Raw genomic sequence first — 19374 nt, forward strand, 5'->3', positions numbered from 1 at the left:
GCAAGCTGTGTCACTTTCAGAGCTGCCAGCTTGGCACTGGACATCTCAGCTCAGGAGCTGTTGTTCATTGTCCTGCTGGGTCTCACTGCTCAGCCTGGACCAACCTGTTTGGGGGCTGCACTAAAACACAGGTTCTGGTGGGGTTGCAGAGTGAGGCAGCCCCATGCAGGTGTCTCCAGCTGTGCTGGTGTCCCAGCTGTGACCGCAGCCAGCAGAGCTCCAGGCCTGCCTCAGCTGCATACAGAGCTGCACCCTGGGCCCCTGCAGCTGCCCTGAGCTTTGGAGAGCCCCACTGGGGCTGGCTGATGTGCTGCAGCATCCTGGGCAACAGGCACCCCCAGCTGGGCCAGCAGCCAGAGGCCAGGCCCCTTCCCCAGGGGCAGCTCTGGGGGCTCTGCACACCTGAGCACAGGCACCAGGTGCCAGGGCAGACACGGGGCACGGCCTGGCAGCACCATGCAGTTCTGCTCCTCTTGCCTCCAGCTGCCATGGCCACAGCAGCAAGAGCCCTGCCTTGTGCCAGCTGGGCTGCTCACACCCCTGGGAGAAGATGTTGCTTTTATGAGAGCAAAGTGAGCACATCACTCTCACTGCCTTTGCTGGACAGCTCCTGCCCTCCCAGCTCCTCTGCCTGGATGGATTTTTTCTGCTGCGATCAAATGCTGACACAGCCCCTGCTGGGATGAAAGCATCAGAGTGATTTCAGGCTGAGGCCCCTCTGCAGCCACCTCTGCTGTACCTCAGGCTGAGGCTCCCTCTGACTTGCTCACACACCTCTGCACACTGGCTTGGGCTTGGGACCACACTCATCCTCACCATTCCTCATGCCATGTCTCACTGCCCCCACCTTCCAGGCTCTGGAGCCACTGGCTGCTTGAACAACTGTCGTGGTTTGACACTGGTCAAACACCAGGCACCCACAAAAGCTGCTCACTCAGCCTCCCCTGTCACTGCCAGAAAGAGGAGAGGAAAAAATAATTAATCAATATTTATGAGTTGACATAAGGATTGGGAGTAAACAGCCTTATTGGAAATAAAAGGCTCCCAGTATTACCAGTTAGATTGCGCCTGGGCCAGTCTGACCCTCGCTGCTGGGCCAAAGGCAGCAACTGCGGTGAATCACCCCAGAGACACCTTGGCTTGCTGGAGATTGCAGCTGGGCACTGAACAAGTCCAGGCTTGTAAGGGACCTCGTTACCTCAGGAGGGATAGCTTCAGGCGATGGTGAAGAGAAAAAGGAGAGTATTCTGCTGGAGGGTTTAATGTCCAGAGGTTTATTCCATGGTTACAGAGGTCTGAACGTGAGCAACTGCTCCAACAGAATCCCGGCCGCATGCTCTGATCACCTTTTTAAGCTCAGGGACAGGGGGAGAGGAGGTACAGGTGAGCCACCAACCAGGTGAGAGGGGCAGGGTCTCAGGGGAAGATGACACCCAGACAGGCCAATGACCCCTGGGCCTGAGTGGCATCCTTTGAACTTGACCAACCACACGACTACTTGCTGGAATATTAAGTCTGAGTGACAGGACTCACTCAGCATGGGGGTAAGGGGGAAGGGAGAGAGGTATTGGCACACCTGGGAAAGTGACCTGGAAGGCCAATATGGGACAATACAGCACACCACAACACAGCCTCACGGGCAAAGTTGTTCTAGTTGGAGATAGAACTTGAGTTTATTACTAACGAAATCAGAGGACAGTGATAAGTAAAATAGCCCTTTAAAAGACCTTTTCTTTCCTCAACACTTCCCTCCTTCCCAAAAACAGGTTAGGGACACAGAGTGAGGGGGGCTTGGTCAGTTCATCACCCAAGGTTCTCTTCCAGTGCTCAGGGAGAGGAGTCCCTCCCCTTGTGCACCGTGGGGTCCCTCCCATGGGAGACAGTTCTCCTTGAACTTCTCCAGTGTGGCTCCACTCTCACTAGCAGCACTCCAACCAAAACTGCTGCAACAGGAGTCCCTCCCACAGGCACACAGTCCTCCCCAAACTGCCCTGGCCTGGGTCATCCTTCCATTGGGTGCAGTCCTCCAAGGACAGGCTGCTCCAGCAGGGGAGCAGGGGCCCCCTCTCTTCACCAGGTCTCCCAGTGGATCCCAGCATCCACCCACTGAAGCGTGGGCAGCTCTGAAATGGGCTGTGGGTGGATCTCTGCATTCCCCATGGATCCCATGGGCTGTGGGTGGATCTCTGCATTCCCCATGGATCCCATGGGCTGTGGGTGGATCTCTGCATTCCCCATGGATTCCCATGGGCCGTGGGTGGATCTCTGCATTCCCCATGGATCCCCATGGGCTGTGGGTGGATCTCTGCATTCCCCATGGATCCCCATGGGCTGTGGGTGGATCTCTGCATTCCCCATGCATCCCCATGGGCTGTGGGTGGATCTCTGCATTCCCCATTGATCCCCAGGGAATGCAGGGGAACTGCTGCTTCACCACAGTCACACCATGGCCTACAGAGGAATCTCTGCTCTGGTGCCCGGAGCATCACCTCTCCCTCCTTCTCCACTGACCTTGGTGTCTCCATGTTGTTTCCCTCACATGTTCTCAACTCATCCTAATCTAAGGCTGCGATTCAAACTGCACATGCCACTTTGCTTTGATTTTCCACTTAAATATGTTATTGAAGAGGTTTTACCAGCACCTCTAACTGGCCCAGCTGTGGCCACCAGCATGTCCATCTTCAGAGCCATCAGGGACTGAATCTGCCAGACAAGGTGGAAGCTTCTAGCAGCTTCTCACAGAAGCCACCTCTGTGGCCCTTCTGCTACAAAAATCCAGCCTGTGCAAAAGCAACACACCAACCCCATCAGTTCTAATCAGGGCTGGGTCTCTGGGGAGGTGCCAGATGCCTGGAGTTTGGCCACTGTGACACCCATCCACAAGAAGGGCTGGAAGGAGAATCTGGGGAACTAGAGGTGTGTCCACCTGACCTTGCATCCCAGAAGAGTTTTGGAGCAGATTGTTCTGAGTGATGACAGGGCACATCCAGGAGAACCAAGGCATCAGTCCCAGCCAGCAGGGCTTTAGGAAAGGCAGGTCCTGCCTGGGGAACTGTTGGAAGCCTGGATGTTGAGAATTTTAAGCCATCTCTGTTGAAAAGTACAGATCCTCCAGGGAGCACTCTAATGACCTGAGGCTGTTGAGACGTTTTCCAGAATTGATTGGTAACTCTGAAATTACAGGTGTATAGTTTGAATAAAAGTATGCATCAGCAAGGGTAAAAAGCTTAGGGTTTAACATTTTTTAATATAGCAATATGTATAAAGCTAGAGGGAAGTTTTTGGGCACGGGCTAGTTGTTTTACTTCACCTTCTTTTTCACATGAATTTGGGTTGTTTTATGTAATTTGTTAGAAAACTCTACATTATGGACTTTGAGTGATTATTTATTGTGTTAAAAGTAAAAATAACTTAGGTGTCATTTCTTAATTGGATATTTTAGCCTTAAAAGATTTGGTTGAGAAAGATACTGGGCCATTTTGTATCTTGTGAGTTGAATGCCACAGAACTCACACTTTGTAAGACTGTAATACAGATAAGAATTGATGAAAACTTAAAATCAAACACGAGAAACACTCTCTGCTGCTCCTTTCATCCCAACACTCACAATTAAGAAAATGAAATCAGAACATAATAGCAAACTTGATCTCTTTTGATGAACAGATGACCGGCCCAGTGGATGAAGGGGTGGCTGTGGAAGTGTCTACCTGGACTTCACCAAAGCCTCTGGCACAGTCTCCCACAGCATTCTCCTGGAAAAGCCGTCAGCCCTGGCCGTGGAGAGGTGCTCTCCTGGCTGCCTCAGGAGCTGCCTGCATGTCCAGGCCCAGGGAGCCTTGGTGACAGTGCCACATGCAGCTGGCGTCCGGCCACAAGCACTGTCCCCAGGGACCAGTGTGGGGCCCGGTCCCGTTGAAGATCTTTCCTGATGATCTGGATGCAGGGAACTCTCAGCAAGATCACAGATTGTGCCAAGTTTGGAGGGAGACTCAGCTGCTGGAGGGCAGGAAGGCTCTGCAGAGGGATCTGCACAGGCTGGATCCACGGGCCGAGGCCACCTCTGCAGGCCGTGCAGAGCAAGGCCATGGAGCTGCTGAAGGCCCTGCAGGGAAAGGCCTGTGAGGAGCAGCTGAGGCAGCTGGGGTTCTTTAGCCCAGACATGGGGGCTCTGAGAGATCATTTCTCTGCCCAGCTCCCTGAAAAGGGGCTGTAGCCAGCTGGGGATCTGCATTTTCTGCTGGACAACCAGCGAGATTATGAGAGGGCAAGGCCTCGACCTGCACCAGGGGAGATTCTGAAGGTGCCTCAGGAGGAATTTCTTCACATAAAGGGTGATTCAACATTGGAATAGACTGCCTGAAGAAGTGGTGAAATCCCAGTTCCTGGAGACTGGATGTGGCACTCAGTGCCATGGTCCATTTGAGCAGGGCGTGATTGGTCCAAAGTTGGACTCCACGATGCCAGAGGCCTTTTCCAACAGAAATAATTCTGTGCTTCTCCCAGGCAGCCAGCTTGGAGCTGAGCACAGGGCTGCCCCAGCTCCACAAGCATGCTGCCAGGCACCTTTCAGCTGCCATTGCCTCTGCTTTCTGCTGAGCCTGCTGTGAATGGGCAATAGGGATGGAGCCCTTTGCTGAGCCCAGAGCTGCTCCATGCCCACGGTGGGGTGGGAAGCACCTGAGTTCCCTGGGAAGGTGCAGCTGCACTGCCATGGCAGGGTAATTTTGCAGTTTGCTCTGTGTCTGTCCATCTTTGGGGAGAGCTCTGGGCTCCAGTGTGTCACAGGGGTTTTTGTCACTCGGGATAGATTTTTTTTTTTCTGGGAATTCTGAGGAGACACTGTGACCTCAAGCCACTTCACTGCTCATGTTTGGATCAGGCAGCTGGCTAAGCCCATTTCCAGTAACACCAATGGTTCACATTCTGTGGACTGAGCATGTTGCCATGTGATGTCCCAAAAGAGAAGGAAACAGGAGAATCAAGACAGTGATATCTTCTAAACTTTGCTTGAGAGAGCAGCTCAGCAAAGATCCTTTGGTCCATGGGGGAAACAAAGTTCCGTGTTTGGCAACTTTTATGAGATTATATTGTAAAGTTACAGCTCTGATTTCTGAGGAACAGCTTATCTGTTGTATATCCGGGTGGCTTTCTGTTTACACTCCCTGCAATGTGGTTCACACTTCCTGTACCTGGGCAAAATGTCCCTTGCTAATTGGCAACAGGACTTTGGCACAGGAATATCAGCCAAGAACTCCTGGGGGTCAGGTCAGGAGGTGGTCAGGAATGCTGCTGCCCAAGTCATGTGCCCCACACGTGAAGATGCTGCAGAGAACATTGTGCACAACCTGCTCTAGTCGATCGTGCTGCAGCCTGGAGTCTGGACCAGAAGATCTTTAGAATTCCCTCCAAAACACAACAATTCAGTGATTCTGTGACCCTGGCACATGCTTTTGATTGGTGGCTTTTGAAAATGCACCTTGAGAGCAGCAGCTGTTGTATCAGACAGGCAGGCTTTGGCATCAGACCCATAGAGAGCTTGGAGCAGCCAAAGCTGAATTCCTGTGCTGCACTCCTTGGACACCTTCATGCTCTGCTCTGCTTCTGAAGCTTTTCTGCAGATTGATGGGAAACTGATTTGGGGAAATGTATTCAATACTTGTCAAAGATCAATGTGTGCCCCATCATGGAGTTTGCAAGAGCTTACAATAAAAGGGATTTGCTGCAGTGCTGCATTGCAGGGTCACATCTTGTATAAATCACAAGTTGCTTCTCAGTGAAATTTCTACTTCCACCAGTAAAATCACAGTGCCCAGAGCATCCTTGTAGGACATTGTTTGTGCCAATACAATCAGAGGATGCCATAACACCCACACAAGTGTCGGCATCAGACACCAGTTATTCTCCTGTGAGTAGCATGGACAAAGTGTGCCAGGGTGCCAACATAGAATCACAGAATCACAGAATTTTCAAGACTGGAAGAGACCTATAAGATCATCTAGTCCAGCCGATGTTCTAACTGTTCAGCTAGATCATGGCAGCAAGTGCCACATCCAGTCTTTTTTTAAATTCTTCAAGGGATGATGCCTCCACCACCTCACTGGGTAAATGATTCCTGTTTCTGACCACTCTTTCTGTGAAGTATTTCCTTCTTACTTCTAACTTACATCTACCTTGACGCAACTTGAGACTGTGTCCTCTTGTTCTATCCGTTGTCGCCCGGAGAAAGAGGCCGACCCCCAGCTCACTACAGCCACCCTTCAGGAAGTTGTAGAGAGTGATGAGGTCACCCCTTAGTCTCCTTTTCTCCAGGCTGAACAACCCCAGCTCCCTCAGTCGCTCTTCATATGGCTTGTGTTCCAAGCCCTTTATTAGTTTCGTTGCTCTCCTCTGGACACGCTCAAGTAATTCAACGTCCCTCCTAAAGTGAGGGGCCCAGAACTGGATACAATACTCTAAGTGAGGCCTCACCAGTGCCGAGTACAGGGGAAGAATGACCTCTCTGTTCCTGCTGGCCACTCCATTTCTGATACTGGCCAGGATGGCATTGGCCCTCTTGGCTACCTGGGCACACTGCTGGCTCATATTCAATCGACTGTCAACCAGCACCCCCAGGTCCCTTTCCACCTGGGCACTATCCAGCCACTCCATCCCCAGCTTGTATCGGTACAGGGGATTATTATGGCCGAAGTGCAATACTCGGCACTTGGACTTATTGAAGCTCATCCCGTTTGATTCTGTCCATATGTCCAGCCTTTCCAAGTCTCTCTGAAGAACCCTACACCCCTCTAATTGATCTACACTCATTCCCAATTTGGTATCGTCAGCGAAACTACTAATAAAAGACTCTAAGCCCTCATCCATATCGTCAATAAAAATATTGAACAAAGCTGGTCCCAACACAGACCCCTGAGGGACACCACTGGTGACTGGTCGCCAGCTAGATGTGACACCATTCACCAGCACTCTCTGGGCCCGGCCATCCAGCCAGTTCTGAACCCAGCAAAGGGTATTCCTATCCAGACCACGGCCAGCTAGCTTGTGTAGGAGTATGCTATGGGATACAGTGTCGAAGGCCTTGCTGAAATCCAGAAAAACAACATCTACAGCCTTCCCTGCATCCACTAGCCGGGTTACCTGGTCATAAAAAGTGATCAGGTTAGTTAGACATGATCTACCCCTCCTAAATCCGTGCTGGCTGGGTCTGATACCCTGGCCATCCTGCAAATTTTGCATGATGGCACGTAATATGAACTGTTCCATTATTTTGCCAGGTATAGATGTTAGACTGACTGGTCTATAATTGCCAGGATCATCCTTTGCGCCCTTTTTGTGAATGGGTATCACATTGGCCAGCTTCCAGTCATCCGGAACCTCACCAGTAATCCATGACTGTTGGTAAATGATAGAGAGTGGCTTTGCAATCTCATTTGCCAGCTCTCTCATCACCCTGGGGTGGATCCCGTCTGGTCCCATAGATTTGTGAATGTCCAAGCATTTCAATAGTTCTATAACTGCCTCTTCTTGGATAATGTGGGGACCATTCTGTTCCCTAAAACCATCTACCAGTCCAGACGGACGGGAGTCTTGAGGGCAAGTCATCTTCTCTTTAAAAACAGAGGTAAAATAGGCATTGAACACTTCTGCCTTCTCCTCGTCTGTAAATACTAAATTCCCACCTGTGTCCATTAAGGAACAAAGGCTGGTCCTACCTTTTTTCCTACTATTAATATATTTATAAAAACATTTTTTGTTATCCTTAACAGCGGTCGCTATCCTGAGTTCAAACTGGGCTTTGGCCTCCCTAATTTTTTTCCTGCATACTCTAGCAGCCCTCTTGAATACATCCTTGGAGACCTGACCCTTTTTCCAACTCTGATACGTCCTCTTTTTATTCCTAAGCTCTTCCAAGATCTCCTTACCCAGCCAGGCTGGACGTTTGCCCCGTTGACTGATCTTTCGGGATACAGGAATGGTTTGTTCCTGCGCCTTCAAGATCTCTGCCTTGAAGTAAGCCCACCCTTCCTGAACTCCTTTATTTTTAAGGGCGGCTTCCCAAGGGACACTCTGAATTAATCTCTTAAACAGGCCAAAGTCCGCCCTCCGGAAGTCCAATGTACGAGTTTTACTCGTGCTCCTCCTAATATCGCCAAGTATTGAAAACTCTATTATTTCATGATCACTCTGCCCTAAACGACCTCCAACCATCACATCCCCCACCAGCCCATCCCTGTTTGTAAATAACAAATCTAATGTAGTCCCTTCCCTGGTGGGTTCATCTACCAGCTGTAACAAAAAGTTATCTTCCATAGTTTCTAAGAATTTTCTTGATTGCCTCTTGACTGCTGTGTTAAATTCCCAGCAGATATCTGGTAGATTAAAGTCACCAACAAGAACAAGGGTTGATGCTCTTGAAACGTTGCACAACTGCTTATAGAATAGATCGTCGACTTCTTCTTCTTGATCAGGTCGACGATAACAGACTCCCAATGTGATGTCGGCGTAGTTGGCCTTCCCCTTAATTCTTATCCATAAACATTCGACACCTTCTTCCTTTGTTTCAATTTCAATGGCATCGAAGGTTTGCTTAACATAAAGAGCTACGCCACCTCCTCTTCTTCCTTTTCTATCTCTCCTGAAGAGTCTGTATCCAGCCAATGTAGTACTCCAGTTATATGAGTCATCCCACCACGTTTCCGTGATGGCAACTACATCATAGCTTTGCAGTTGTACCATGGCCTCCAGCTCTTCTTGTTTGTTGCCCAAACTTCGTGCATTTGTATACATGCACTTCATCTGGGCAACTGGGTTCACCCCTATCTTACGTTTACAATTCTTGGGCCTGCTTCCAATTAGCTCAGCTGGTTCCCATTCCCCCTTCGAGCTTAGTTTAAAGCTCACTCAATGAGGTCTGCCAGTTCATGAGCTAAAATCCTTTTGCCCTTAACGGAGAGGTGTACCCCATCTGATTCCAGCAAAGAAGATGCTGTAAAAGTTTCGCTATGGTCATAAAATCCAAAATTATGTCGATGACACCAACCCTTAAGCCACTTGTTAATGATACAAATTTTCCTATTTCTTCCATCTTTATCCTCCGCCACCAAAGGGACTGAGCACATCACTACCTGTGCTCCTGCCTTGTCAATTACCTGACCTAGTACCCTGAAGTCCTTCCTGATTACCTTAATGCTCCTCTTCTCGATCTCATCACTGCCAGCCTGAATTATCAGCAGTGGATAATAATCAGAGGGCTGAATCAGTCCAGGAAGTCTCTCAGTAATATTTTGTACCCGGGCCCCAGGGAGGCAACAGATTTCCCTGTGGGATGGGTCTGGTCGGCATATAGGACCTTCAGTTCCTTTCAGGAGGGAATCACCTACGACGATTACCCTTCTTTTCTTCTTGGTACTAGAGGTAATAACTCGTGTTGCAGGTGAAACATAATTAGGAGGTTCACTAGGCAGACAATTCTCTCCTAAACCATCTAGTTGTATCTCTGGATCCAATATCTCATACCTGTTCTGTAGTGGTACTTGGCTGGATGATGGAGGGGGGCAGATTTTTCCATTTTTACCCCTCACAGGGACCCATTCCCATTCCTCTTCATCCACCAAATGCCCTTCTAGCGTCTGAGAGTGGGAGGTATATAAATCCTCAGTCTCTTGGTTAGTAACCTCCCTTAAAGATGATAGGGCTGAACTCCACCAATCTATTTCCCTTTCACTTTCCCTAATACTCCTTAATCTTTCTACTTCCTCCCTAAGCTCAGCCACCATTAAAAGGAGGTCGTTCACTTGTTCGCAGCGTAAACAGTTCTCCTCCACAGCACTCCCTGATGCCACCAATAAACTCAAACATTCTGGGCAGGGGTGCGTCTGTACACTCACGTCCTTTTTGGAGGGCCCAACTTGATCACTTATACCAGCCACAGCTTTTGATCTTGTAGAAACCATTATTAACAAACACCCCAGAAACAACCAGACGGCAGGGGATTCAAAATCCGGAGGTTCAGGAATCCGGGGATTCAGGATATCCGAGAGTTTAGGAATCCAAGGATTCTAAAATCCGAGGTTACAGGAGTCTAGGGGTTTAAAAATACAGAGATTTGGAAATTAAGGATTTAAAAATCCGGTGTTTCAGAGTTCCAGGAATTCTCCAGCAGCAAGTTGGCACCACAAAGCTGCTAAGGTAGTAACAGAGACTCTTCAAGGGATGCAGAATGCAGGGAAGGGAGCAAGGCACAGCTCCACAGAACAGCTCCACGACACAACTCCGCGGTACAGCTCCGAAGCTCACCTCCGCAGCACAACTCCGCGGCACACCCCCACGGCACAGCTACACGGCCTAGCTCCGCGGCCTAGTTCTGCGGCACAGCTCCGCGGCCCAGCTCCGAGGCCCGGCTCCGCGGCACAGTTCCACAGCACAACTCCGCGGCCCAGCTCCGAGGCCCGGCTCCGCGGCTCCGCGGCTTAGCTCCGCAGCACAACTCCGCGGCCTAGCTCCGAGGCCCAGCTCCGCGGCTCGGCTTCGCGGCTCAGCTCCGCAGCACAACTCCGCGGCCCAGCTCCGAGGCCCAGCTCCGCGGCTCGGCTTCGCGGCTCAGCTCCGCAGCACAACTCCGCGGCCCAGCTCCGAGGCCCGGCTCCGCGGCTCCGCGGCTTAGCTCCGCAGCACAACTCCGCGGCCTAGCTCCGAGGCCCGGCTCCGCGGCTCAGCTCCGCGGCTCGGCTCCGCAGCACAACTCCGTGGCCTAGCTCCGAGACCCGGCTCCGCGGCTCGGCTTCGCAGCTCAGCTCCGCAGCACAACTCCGCGGCCCAGCTCCGAGGCCCAGCTACAAGGCCCGGCTCGGCGACACAGCTCTGCGGCACAGTTCCGCGGCACAACTCAGCGCAGGGACACTGTCTTGTCCGCCATTAAAAAAAAAAAAAAAAAAAAAACATCTCTTATAAGATACCTCCATTGATCCAGGAACAAGACTCCCAACTTTGATGTCCCAAAGTTTGACGATCCTTTGGGGGTTGAGGCCTTTGCATTGAAGGGTTCAGTAGGTTCTGTGAATTCAGGATGATGTGGGGTTGCCCCACTTTTCCCCTGGGAGATGTTGTACACTGGGTCAGGCAGCACTGTGGAGTGGGGGGACACTTTGGGTGTCTTCGATGGTTTATGGCCCCTTCTAATGATGTGACCACTGCTGGCCCTGCTTTGTTCTGTCAGTTGGGCCCCATCAGAAAGGAGGAATTTGCCCCACCTCCACCAGATCTGCTTCTTCTTGGCCTTCTCCCTCATTCTGGCTAAACCCCACTTTGTTTAAGACATCACTGCCAGGTTAACAGAGACAAAAGAAACCACAGGACTCAACCAGCATGTTTAAACAAACTTTGGTCTAACACACTTCTTCTGGACACTTACAGTGGTAACAACCAACTCATCATTCTATTATTCCTGGACATTTGGAAATGGAAGAAAATTTGTCCAATTTAGCTTTAAATGAATGAATGGTCATTGAATCACAGAATATTTGGGGTTGGAAAGGGCCTTAATGACCAGCCTACTTCCATGCCCTCCCATAGGCAGGGAAACCTCCCACTATCCCAGGCTCCTCCAAGCCTGGTTCAACCAGGCCATGGACACTTGCAGGCATGGGGCAGTCTCAGCTTCTGTGGGCAACCTGTGCTTGGGTTTCACCACCCCACAGTCAAAAATGTCCTTTTAATATCCAGTCTAAACCAACATTTCTTCCATTTCAAGCCCTTTCAGCTTGGCCCGATGCTGTGGTTTAAACCCAGCCAGCAGGCACGTCCCACACAGCCGCTCCCTACCTCCCTGACCACTGGGATCAGGGAGAGAACTGGAAGGGGAAAAACTGGAAAACTCCTGCATGGAGATAGAGACAGTTTAACAGGGAAAGCAAAAGTTATGCAAACAGGCAAAGCACATCAAGGAATTCCTTCACCATTTCCCATGGATAGAAAAGTGTTCAGCCACCTCCAGGAGAGCAGGGCCCCATCCCACCTAACAGCTACCTCGGAAGACAAAACCCACCACTTCAAATGCCCCCTCCTTCCTCCTCCTTCCCCTCATTTTATATCCACAGCATGATGTCACATGCTCTGGAATATCCTCTGGTCAGTAGGGCTCACCTGTCCTGCCTGTGTCTCCTCCCAACCTCCCAGGTACCCCCAGCCTCCTTGCCAGTCTGGCAGTACAAAAAGCACAAAAGGCCTTGGCCTGTGAAAGCTCTGCCCAGAAATACCAGGAACATCTCTGCGTTATCAACTCTGTGTTCAGCAGAACTCCAAAACAAAGCCCCACACCTGCCACTGTCAAGAAAATTATCTCTGAGCCCAGCACATGGGTCAGGTCCAAGCCCTTGTGCAGAGTCTGTCTCCAGCTCTCCTGTAGACTCCTCAAGTACTGGCAGGTGCTCTGAGGTATCCCCAGAGCCTTCTCCTTCCCAGGCTGCTGGGATGGAGCTGTCACACAGCCCTGGCAACCAGGCAAGAGAATATCTGTAGCCTGGCCATGGCAATGGTGTTCAGGGAGGCTGCAGAAGGACAGACTGTGAATATCTGAGTGTATCAGAGTCAGGCCAGTCCATCCAGTGTCAGCAGAGCTGTTCTGTTGGGAGCAGAAACACGTGTAGGTGCTGGAGCAGCAGCAGCTGCAGCTGGTGGGATTGATGAAATGATCAAGGAACCCACCAGACCCTGTTAGCTGACCCTGACATGCCATGCTGCAAGGCAGCAAATTTGGGAGAAATTCTGAGGAAACTAAAACAATGTCAGCATCTTTCACAGTGGGTGTGAAGAAATTCTGTAAATAAAAATAGAAAACTTCTCTTTTCTGTGGAATTCACAGTTTACCAAAAAGGGCAACTTCACGCCTGGGTATATAGTTAACCTATCCTGACATACCATGCTGCAACACAGCAATTTCGGGTGAAATTCTGGGGAAACTATAATAAACAAGAGTCAGCACATTTCAGGGTGGGTGTGAAAATATCCCCCGAATAAAAATAGAAAACTTCTCTATTCTGTAGAATTACTTGTTTATAACAAGGGGCAAATTTTTGAAAGGGTATATATTGCAGGTGCACTCCTGAGGATTCAAACTCTCCTTTCTCGTGGGAGAAGACAGAAGGAACAGTTCAGCTGACTGTTCTGAGACTCTGCAACGAGGTAAGCTCTTTCTCCTTCCTCGTTATTGATTCCAGTATTAAAAATCTCTCCTGAATTTCAGAAAAAAATATCTATATGGACAAAGCCTCGGCTGGAGCTGCTGAGTTTCTAGAAGGAATCAGAGCTTAGGCATGCACTGAATTTTGCCGGACTTCGTTGTTTTCTGTCAGTCAGGAGGGTACAGACAGAAGGAATGATTTGGGAAAGAAACGCAAGAAGGCTTACCTAAAAATTAATATCAAACTGTAGAACAATAAGGAAGGGGGAGATTATTGAGTACTAAAACTCCACCCATGACCTTGCAAAAAACCTCTAGATAAACACAGGTGTGGTCTAAATTCCCAGGAAAATTTACTCAAAATCTTCTTGCGAAATCCAACAACTGTCTCTTCCTGGAGAGCATATAAACCCAGAGAGTGTGACACTGCAGCAGAGGCATTTGAGACTCCTCTGCCACAGGGGCTGCGAGCAGAATCCTGTGCTGCTCCTTCTCACGGTAGGCTCTTTTCTATGAATCTGTTATATTAGATATTACCTTAGTTAGATCTCTTTCAGTCTCATGGTGTGGGTCATGCAGAAGGACTTTTCAGACCCTTCTCTGCTTGATTTGGGGCAGCTTTGGGCATGCTTTGCAGAGTACTGTAAAAAGTTCAGACTGGTAGTTGCAGTTCTCAGTTTGCAGCTCATTGGTCACCACATTCCTGATCCAGGGCTGGAAAAGAGAAAAAGGAGCAGATATCTTGGGTCAGAGCAGGGCTGTGTGCAGCTCAGCATCCTGAATCCAGTGGAAAGGGAGAGATGAGGGTCAGGGAGAAGAAGAAGACAAGGGCAAATGTGCAAGGTGACTTGTCAAGCCTTCAGCAGTGCTGAGCTCAGCCCCTGGCCAGCCCAAGGTGGGCTTTGTGCTTTAGAGGCTGTGGCAGCTTTGTGTGCCAGGAACCCTTTGAGCTGCCTGTCCCAGCTGCCTTATCCCAAATGCTGATGATATTAAATCTGTCCAATGAGTGTCTGGCAATGCAAATGGAAGCATCCCTGCTCTCCCAAACCTGTGCTGCCTCTGAAGGGAGACAAAGCTCCTCGTGTGTTTGCCATCATCCCAGGGAGCTTTTCAGCATTGTTCTCATAAAGGAATGATCTTACTGCCTGCTGAAAATCCCATCAGCACTGAGAAAGACAAAACAGGACAGGTTGCTGTCCAAGAAATTCCTGCAATGGTGCCTTTGCCTGTCCAGGGAAATCAATCAGCAAAGCTGAAGATGGGCATCAGCAGGAATTCCAAGCAACCAGGGCAAGAGCTGCCCCTCAGGGCTGGCATTGCAGCAGCCACTGTGCTGATAAGATAGAGGTGTTATCTCTCATGCTTGCTGCTGCCATCTGCTTGGCCCCTTCATTTGCTCCCTCCGTGTGCCTGCAAGTTCAGAGTCTGGGGTTGGATAACGTGGAAATGCAAGGTGAGCAGCAGGACACCCATGGCCCCATGTCAGCTGAGAGGCAGGAGCCCAGGTGGATGATTTGGGGTTCAGTGTTGGGTCTGACTGGAAGAGCTGAGTGTCTGTGTGAACCTGCATGGGGCCAGAGAGCTGTAGGCAGTGCAGCATTGCTGTTCTCTGCCTGCCCAATGGCCCATGAGATTAAAGCCCAGCACAGCATGGCAGGGGGCTGAGCAGAGTCCGTGCCCAGCTGCAGGTGTGTGCTGTGGGAAGGTGCTGAGAGCAGGAGGGAGGTGGGCAAAGGTGACCTTGTCCCAGGGCTGTGCCTCAGTTGCAAGATCCCTTTGCTGTGAGAGCTGATTGTAGTCCTGGTGGGTTTGGCTCCTTCCTCCTACAGGCTGAGTGCTCCCACTGCTGCCTCCTCTGGGCACCTAAACCCTGTTTTTGGTTTCAGCCTTGTCATACTCGTAATTTTTCCATATGCAGGAGGACAGAAATTACTCCTTTCCTGGTCTCTCAGAATTCCTTCCTTTGCCAGCTCTGTCCCCCTTCACGAAAATGCTCCAGGCCATGGCCTGCTCTTTCCAAGCTGAGTGTCCCTCTGCATTTGCCTTCCAGGGGAGCAAGAGCCCTTCACTGAAATCCTGCCACCATGCTGGGGCTGCTGCTGCTGCAGGTGTTGGCCAGCTGCCTCTGGCTGGGACACAGCGAGGTGGTGAACTCCTTTGACAGCTGTCCTCAGTTCTTCTATGATGGGATTCCCCCAAACGATGCCCTGAATCCAAATAACCCAGCCCGGATCTGTCAGCGCTTCAACAACTCGTATCACTATGCCACCCTGTACGACAGAGACAGGAGAATTCCAGTGTACTCTGCTTACAAATATGAGCCTGGAGATGCCAAGAGGCCTCACACGTGGTGGTTTGTTGAGCCTCAGGTGAGTGTTCCTCTTACAGCACATCACCCTCCAGCCACTCAGAGGTGAGCTGAAGCTGTAGCCCTCCCAGGGCGCATTTTCTGGCACATCTCCCTGTGTATGGGGTTACAGGAAGTAACCTCTGGTATTCCAGGACTGGGGTACACCTGTAGGAACAACACATAACATCACAGAATCACAGCGTGGTGTGAGAACATCCAGGGAGAGCTCTGGGCAGATTTGGGCTGTGGAGACAGGAGGAAAGGGAAGCAGATTTGGCAGGGGAGGTGAATCACCAAATTCACTTTTCAGTCCTAGGAGTGGGAAATGCTCCTTGTCTCATGCATGCATCCATGCTCCCAGCACAGGCTGCAGGCTGGATCACAAAGGTCACAAATCAAACTGAGAGCAGTCAGATTCTGAGCTGCTTGTTCTTTAAAGCTCTTGCATTCATGCAGGAGGGGCACGTGTATGATTTGTCTCAGATTCACACATTTTCCTACACGGAAATGACAGTAAATGGGATTTTGAACATCAGAGATTTCTGCACCAGGGAAATCTTCTCCATTATTCCCATTCCCTATTCTAACACCTCTTTCTCTTTCCCTGTGCAGCTTATAGGTAAAAATAATCTTAGAGAGATGGAAAGAGAGTCGGTCCTCATAGGGCAACATCATTTCACCTTAGACGAAATCAAAAAAAGCCAGGCTGTCCTTGATGACTACAAAACACTGAAGGATTTGGACCGAGGCCATTTGAACCCCAATAGTCAACAGTGTAGCAGGGAAAGCAAGACAGCTACCTTCACCCTGACCAACATAGTGCCCCAGGACAGCAGCCTCAACAATGGCCAGTGGAACAAGTACGAGTGTAAAACAATGCCCAAAAAGACCCAGGGCTGTACAACCACCTACGTGATCACGGGTGCTGTGCCTGGGAACACCTTCGTATCTGACAACAGGGTGAACCGACCCAGCCATATCTGGTCAGCTGCCTGCTGTATGTTGGACAAAAAGCCCCCAAAGGCTTGGGGGGCCATTGCTGAGAATGACAAGAACCAGGTGGAGGAGCTCAGCCTGGGGGAGCTGGAGGAGAGGTTGACTAAGCTCTACGGTGGAACGGTTACTCTGTTCAACAATGCCTGTCCCCGGGAATAAGCCTCACAGCCTCATTAGAATAGCCTCGGGGGCTTTTCACACACATCACAGAATCACAGAGTGCGTTTGTTTTGATGGGACCTTAAAGCCTTAAAGATCATCTCATTCTCAACTGCCTGCCATGGGCAGGGACACCTTCCACTACACCAGCTTGTTCCAAGCCCTCACCAACCTGGCGTTGAACCATTCCAGGGATGGGGAAGTCAAAACAGCTCTGGGGAACTTTTACTCATACCACAGCCTGCTCACTGTAATTTACTGCTTTATAATACCCCATCCAGCCCTGCCATCCACCAGTGTGAAACCATTCCCTCCTCTCCTCTCACTCCATACCCTTGCCCAAAGACCCTCTCCAGCCCTCTTGGAGATCCCTGAGGTACTGCACTCTCAGCAGTCTTCTCCAGGCTGAACATCCCCAGCTCTCTCACCCTCACTCCAGAGAAGCCATGCTCCAGCCCTTGGAGCACCTTCATGGCCTCCATTGAACTCCACTCCAACAGCTTTGGATTCTTCTTGTGCTGTGGGCCCAGAGCTGGAGGCAGCACTGCAGGTGGGGTCTGAGCAGAGCAGAGGAGAGGGGGACAAATGTCCTGGTCAGAGTCTGTGCTGCTTCCTTCTCTGGTGTGTTTCCAGCTCTGTCCCTCAGGGCACCTCCTGCTCTGCTCAAAGGCACAAAGATGTGGGCAGAGCCTCCAGCTGCTTTGCTTTGCTGCCCATGTCAGGAGAGAGCTCTGAGGAACGAGTCCTCTCCTCCTCAGCTGTCCCCAAGAGTGTGCAGATGACTTGTCCCTCACCTCCTTAGCCAGGCTGTGGCACCAGGGAGCCTCAGGGTGTCCAGAGATCCTGTCTGGAGATCTCCATGTCCAGAGATACCCAAAGCCCAACAATACATGATTCTGGACAACCTGCTCTAGCTGATCCTGCTGCAGCCTGCAGTGTGGACTAGAAGGTCCTGAGAAGTCCCTCCAAAACACAACAAATCAGTGATTCTGTGACCCTGGCACATGCTTTTGTTTGGTGGCTTTTGAAATTGCACCTTGAGAGCAGCAGCTGTTGTATCAGACAGGCAGGCTTTGGCATCAGATCCATAGAGAGCCTGGAGCAGCCAAAGCTGAATTCCTGTGCTGCACTCCTTGGACACCGTCATGCTCTGCTCTGCTTCTGAAGCTTTTCTGCAGATTGATGGGAAACTGATTTGGGGAAATGTATTCAATGCTTGTCAAAGACCAATGTGTGCCCCATCATGGAGTTTGCAAGAGCTTACAATAAAAGGGATTTGCTGCAGTGCTGGCTTGCAGGGTCATGTCGTCTTGTTATGGTTTGGGCCTGGCAAAGCCAGAGCCCCCATGAGTACACCTTCTCCCTGATGTCTGCTGTGAGATGTGACCATGAAATAAGCAAAGCAGGCTCCAACTTAAACATAAAGAAAAGTTTATTAACTAAACTACACACACAATTACTAAACTACACACACAAATAAAAAAGAAAACACAAGGAGAATGAAAACTACACAGAAACACTTCCCCCTCCTCCTCCAGATCCCAGTACAATTCATTTCCCAAAATTATCCACACTCGGTCTGGCACCACCCTTTAGAAAATCAAATCTTCAGCTTATGAAGAGTAGACGGAGTCCTTCCTTGTACCACGGACTTCTTGTCACAGTTAGCACACCACCTGGAGTCCTGCTATCTCGTGACATCTCCTTTCCATGCCAAGGTGCTCTCACCACCAGGCATGGGATGGGGCAGAGGCCTGCTTTCAGGGTGGGCCTTTTAAGGATGCCTCATCTCGTTCCAAGCAGAGCACACTCTCATCTCTGGGACCTCTGTCCCTCCCATTTTTCTATACCCCCTGGGGCCAAGGGGTCTCAACACCAAACTCTCCTGGCTCCGAGCCTCCGCTTCCCCCTGCAATGCAGCCTCTGTATCACCAGGAAACAGTCCATGGATCTACACCAAAAGAGTCCAGCAAAATTGCCACTCCATCTTCCTCCATTCCTTCAACATCTCTCTTTCTCTTTGCCAGACCCCCTTACTGGCCTGTTTCTTCCTTCATCTTCCACTCTTATCCCTTTCCTAGGAAAGGTAATGTTCCGTTTAGTTCTCACTATCCACAAGGGTTAAAAGCTCTCCCAGGCCGCTGGGCTGCTCGCTGCCCCCCCCTGCTCCTCCCAGCCGTGCTGCTGGCACATGATATCAAGTTTCAAGATAACAGTCCAAGCACAGGTTGCGTTCTCTCCGTCTCCAAAAAAAGGGGAGGGGGATAAACAGGTCGCTCAATGCCTCCCACCCTTCCACCGAATCCGGGCCTACCGCAGATGGGCCACGTGGCTTTCCCCTCCCCCAGCCCAACCATCAACTGGGCCTGGGGAGGGAGGCCCAACCCTTCATGCCAGAAATCCCAGGAGGACTCTGAAGGACAAGAGCCCTGCTTTTAACTCCTTGGGTTTGTAGTCTCAAGAGGCGGATACAATACCCCACTGGTCAAACCAGGTGCTCATCTTAAAATCCGAACACCCATTGGTGACCACAGCAAAACAACATATCCCAGATGTCCCATTCCCGGTCAAACCACGACACGTCTATAAACCACAATTTGCTTCTCGCTTAAATTTCTACAACCACCAGTAAAGTCACAGTGCCCAGAGCATCCTTGCAGGACATTGAGTGGGCAAATGCAATCAGAGGATGCCA

The 19374-nt window shown here is 50.5% G+C and overlaps 1 protein-coding gene across 2 annotated transcripts; it reads left to right on the forward strand.

Moving 5' to 3' along the window:
* The first annotated feature begins 13056 nt into the window (after positions 1-13056).
* Positions 13057-17963, forward strand: LOC134417007 (endonuclease domain-containing 1 protein-like). Of its 2 annotated transcripts, none has more exons than XM_063153668.1 (3): positions 13057-13176; positions 15225-15543; positions 16137-17963. In XM_063153668.1, exons 2-3 carry the CDS (start codon positions 15259-15261, stop codon positions 16677-16679), a joined length of 828 nt encoding a protein of 275 aa, XP_063009738.1. In that variant the 5' UTR covers positions 13057-13176; positions 15225-15258; the 3' UTR covers positions 16680-17963. The 2 variants fall into 2 exon arrangements, with proteins under 2 accessions (XP_063009738.1, XP_063009739.1); XM_063153669.1 differs by lacking the exon at positions 13057-13176 and adding an exon at positions 13649-13672.
* Positions 17964-19374: the final 1411 nt, after the last annotated feature.

The sequence above is a fragment of the Melospiza melodia genome, chromosome 4 (genome assembly GCF_035770615.1).
Source record: "Melospiza melodia melodia isolate bMelMel2 chromosome 4, bMelMel2.pri, whole genome shotgun sequence".
Classification (NCBI taxonomy): Eukaryota; Metazoa; Chordata; class Aves; order Passeriformes; family Passerellidae; genus Melospiza; species Melospiza melodia.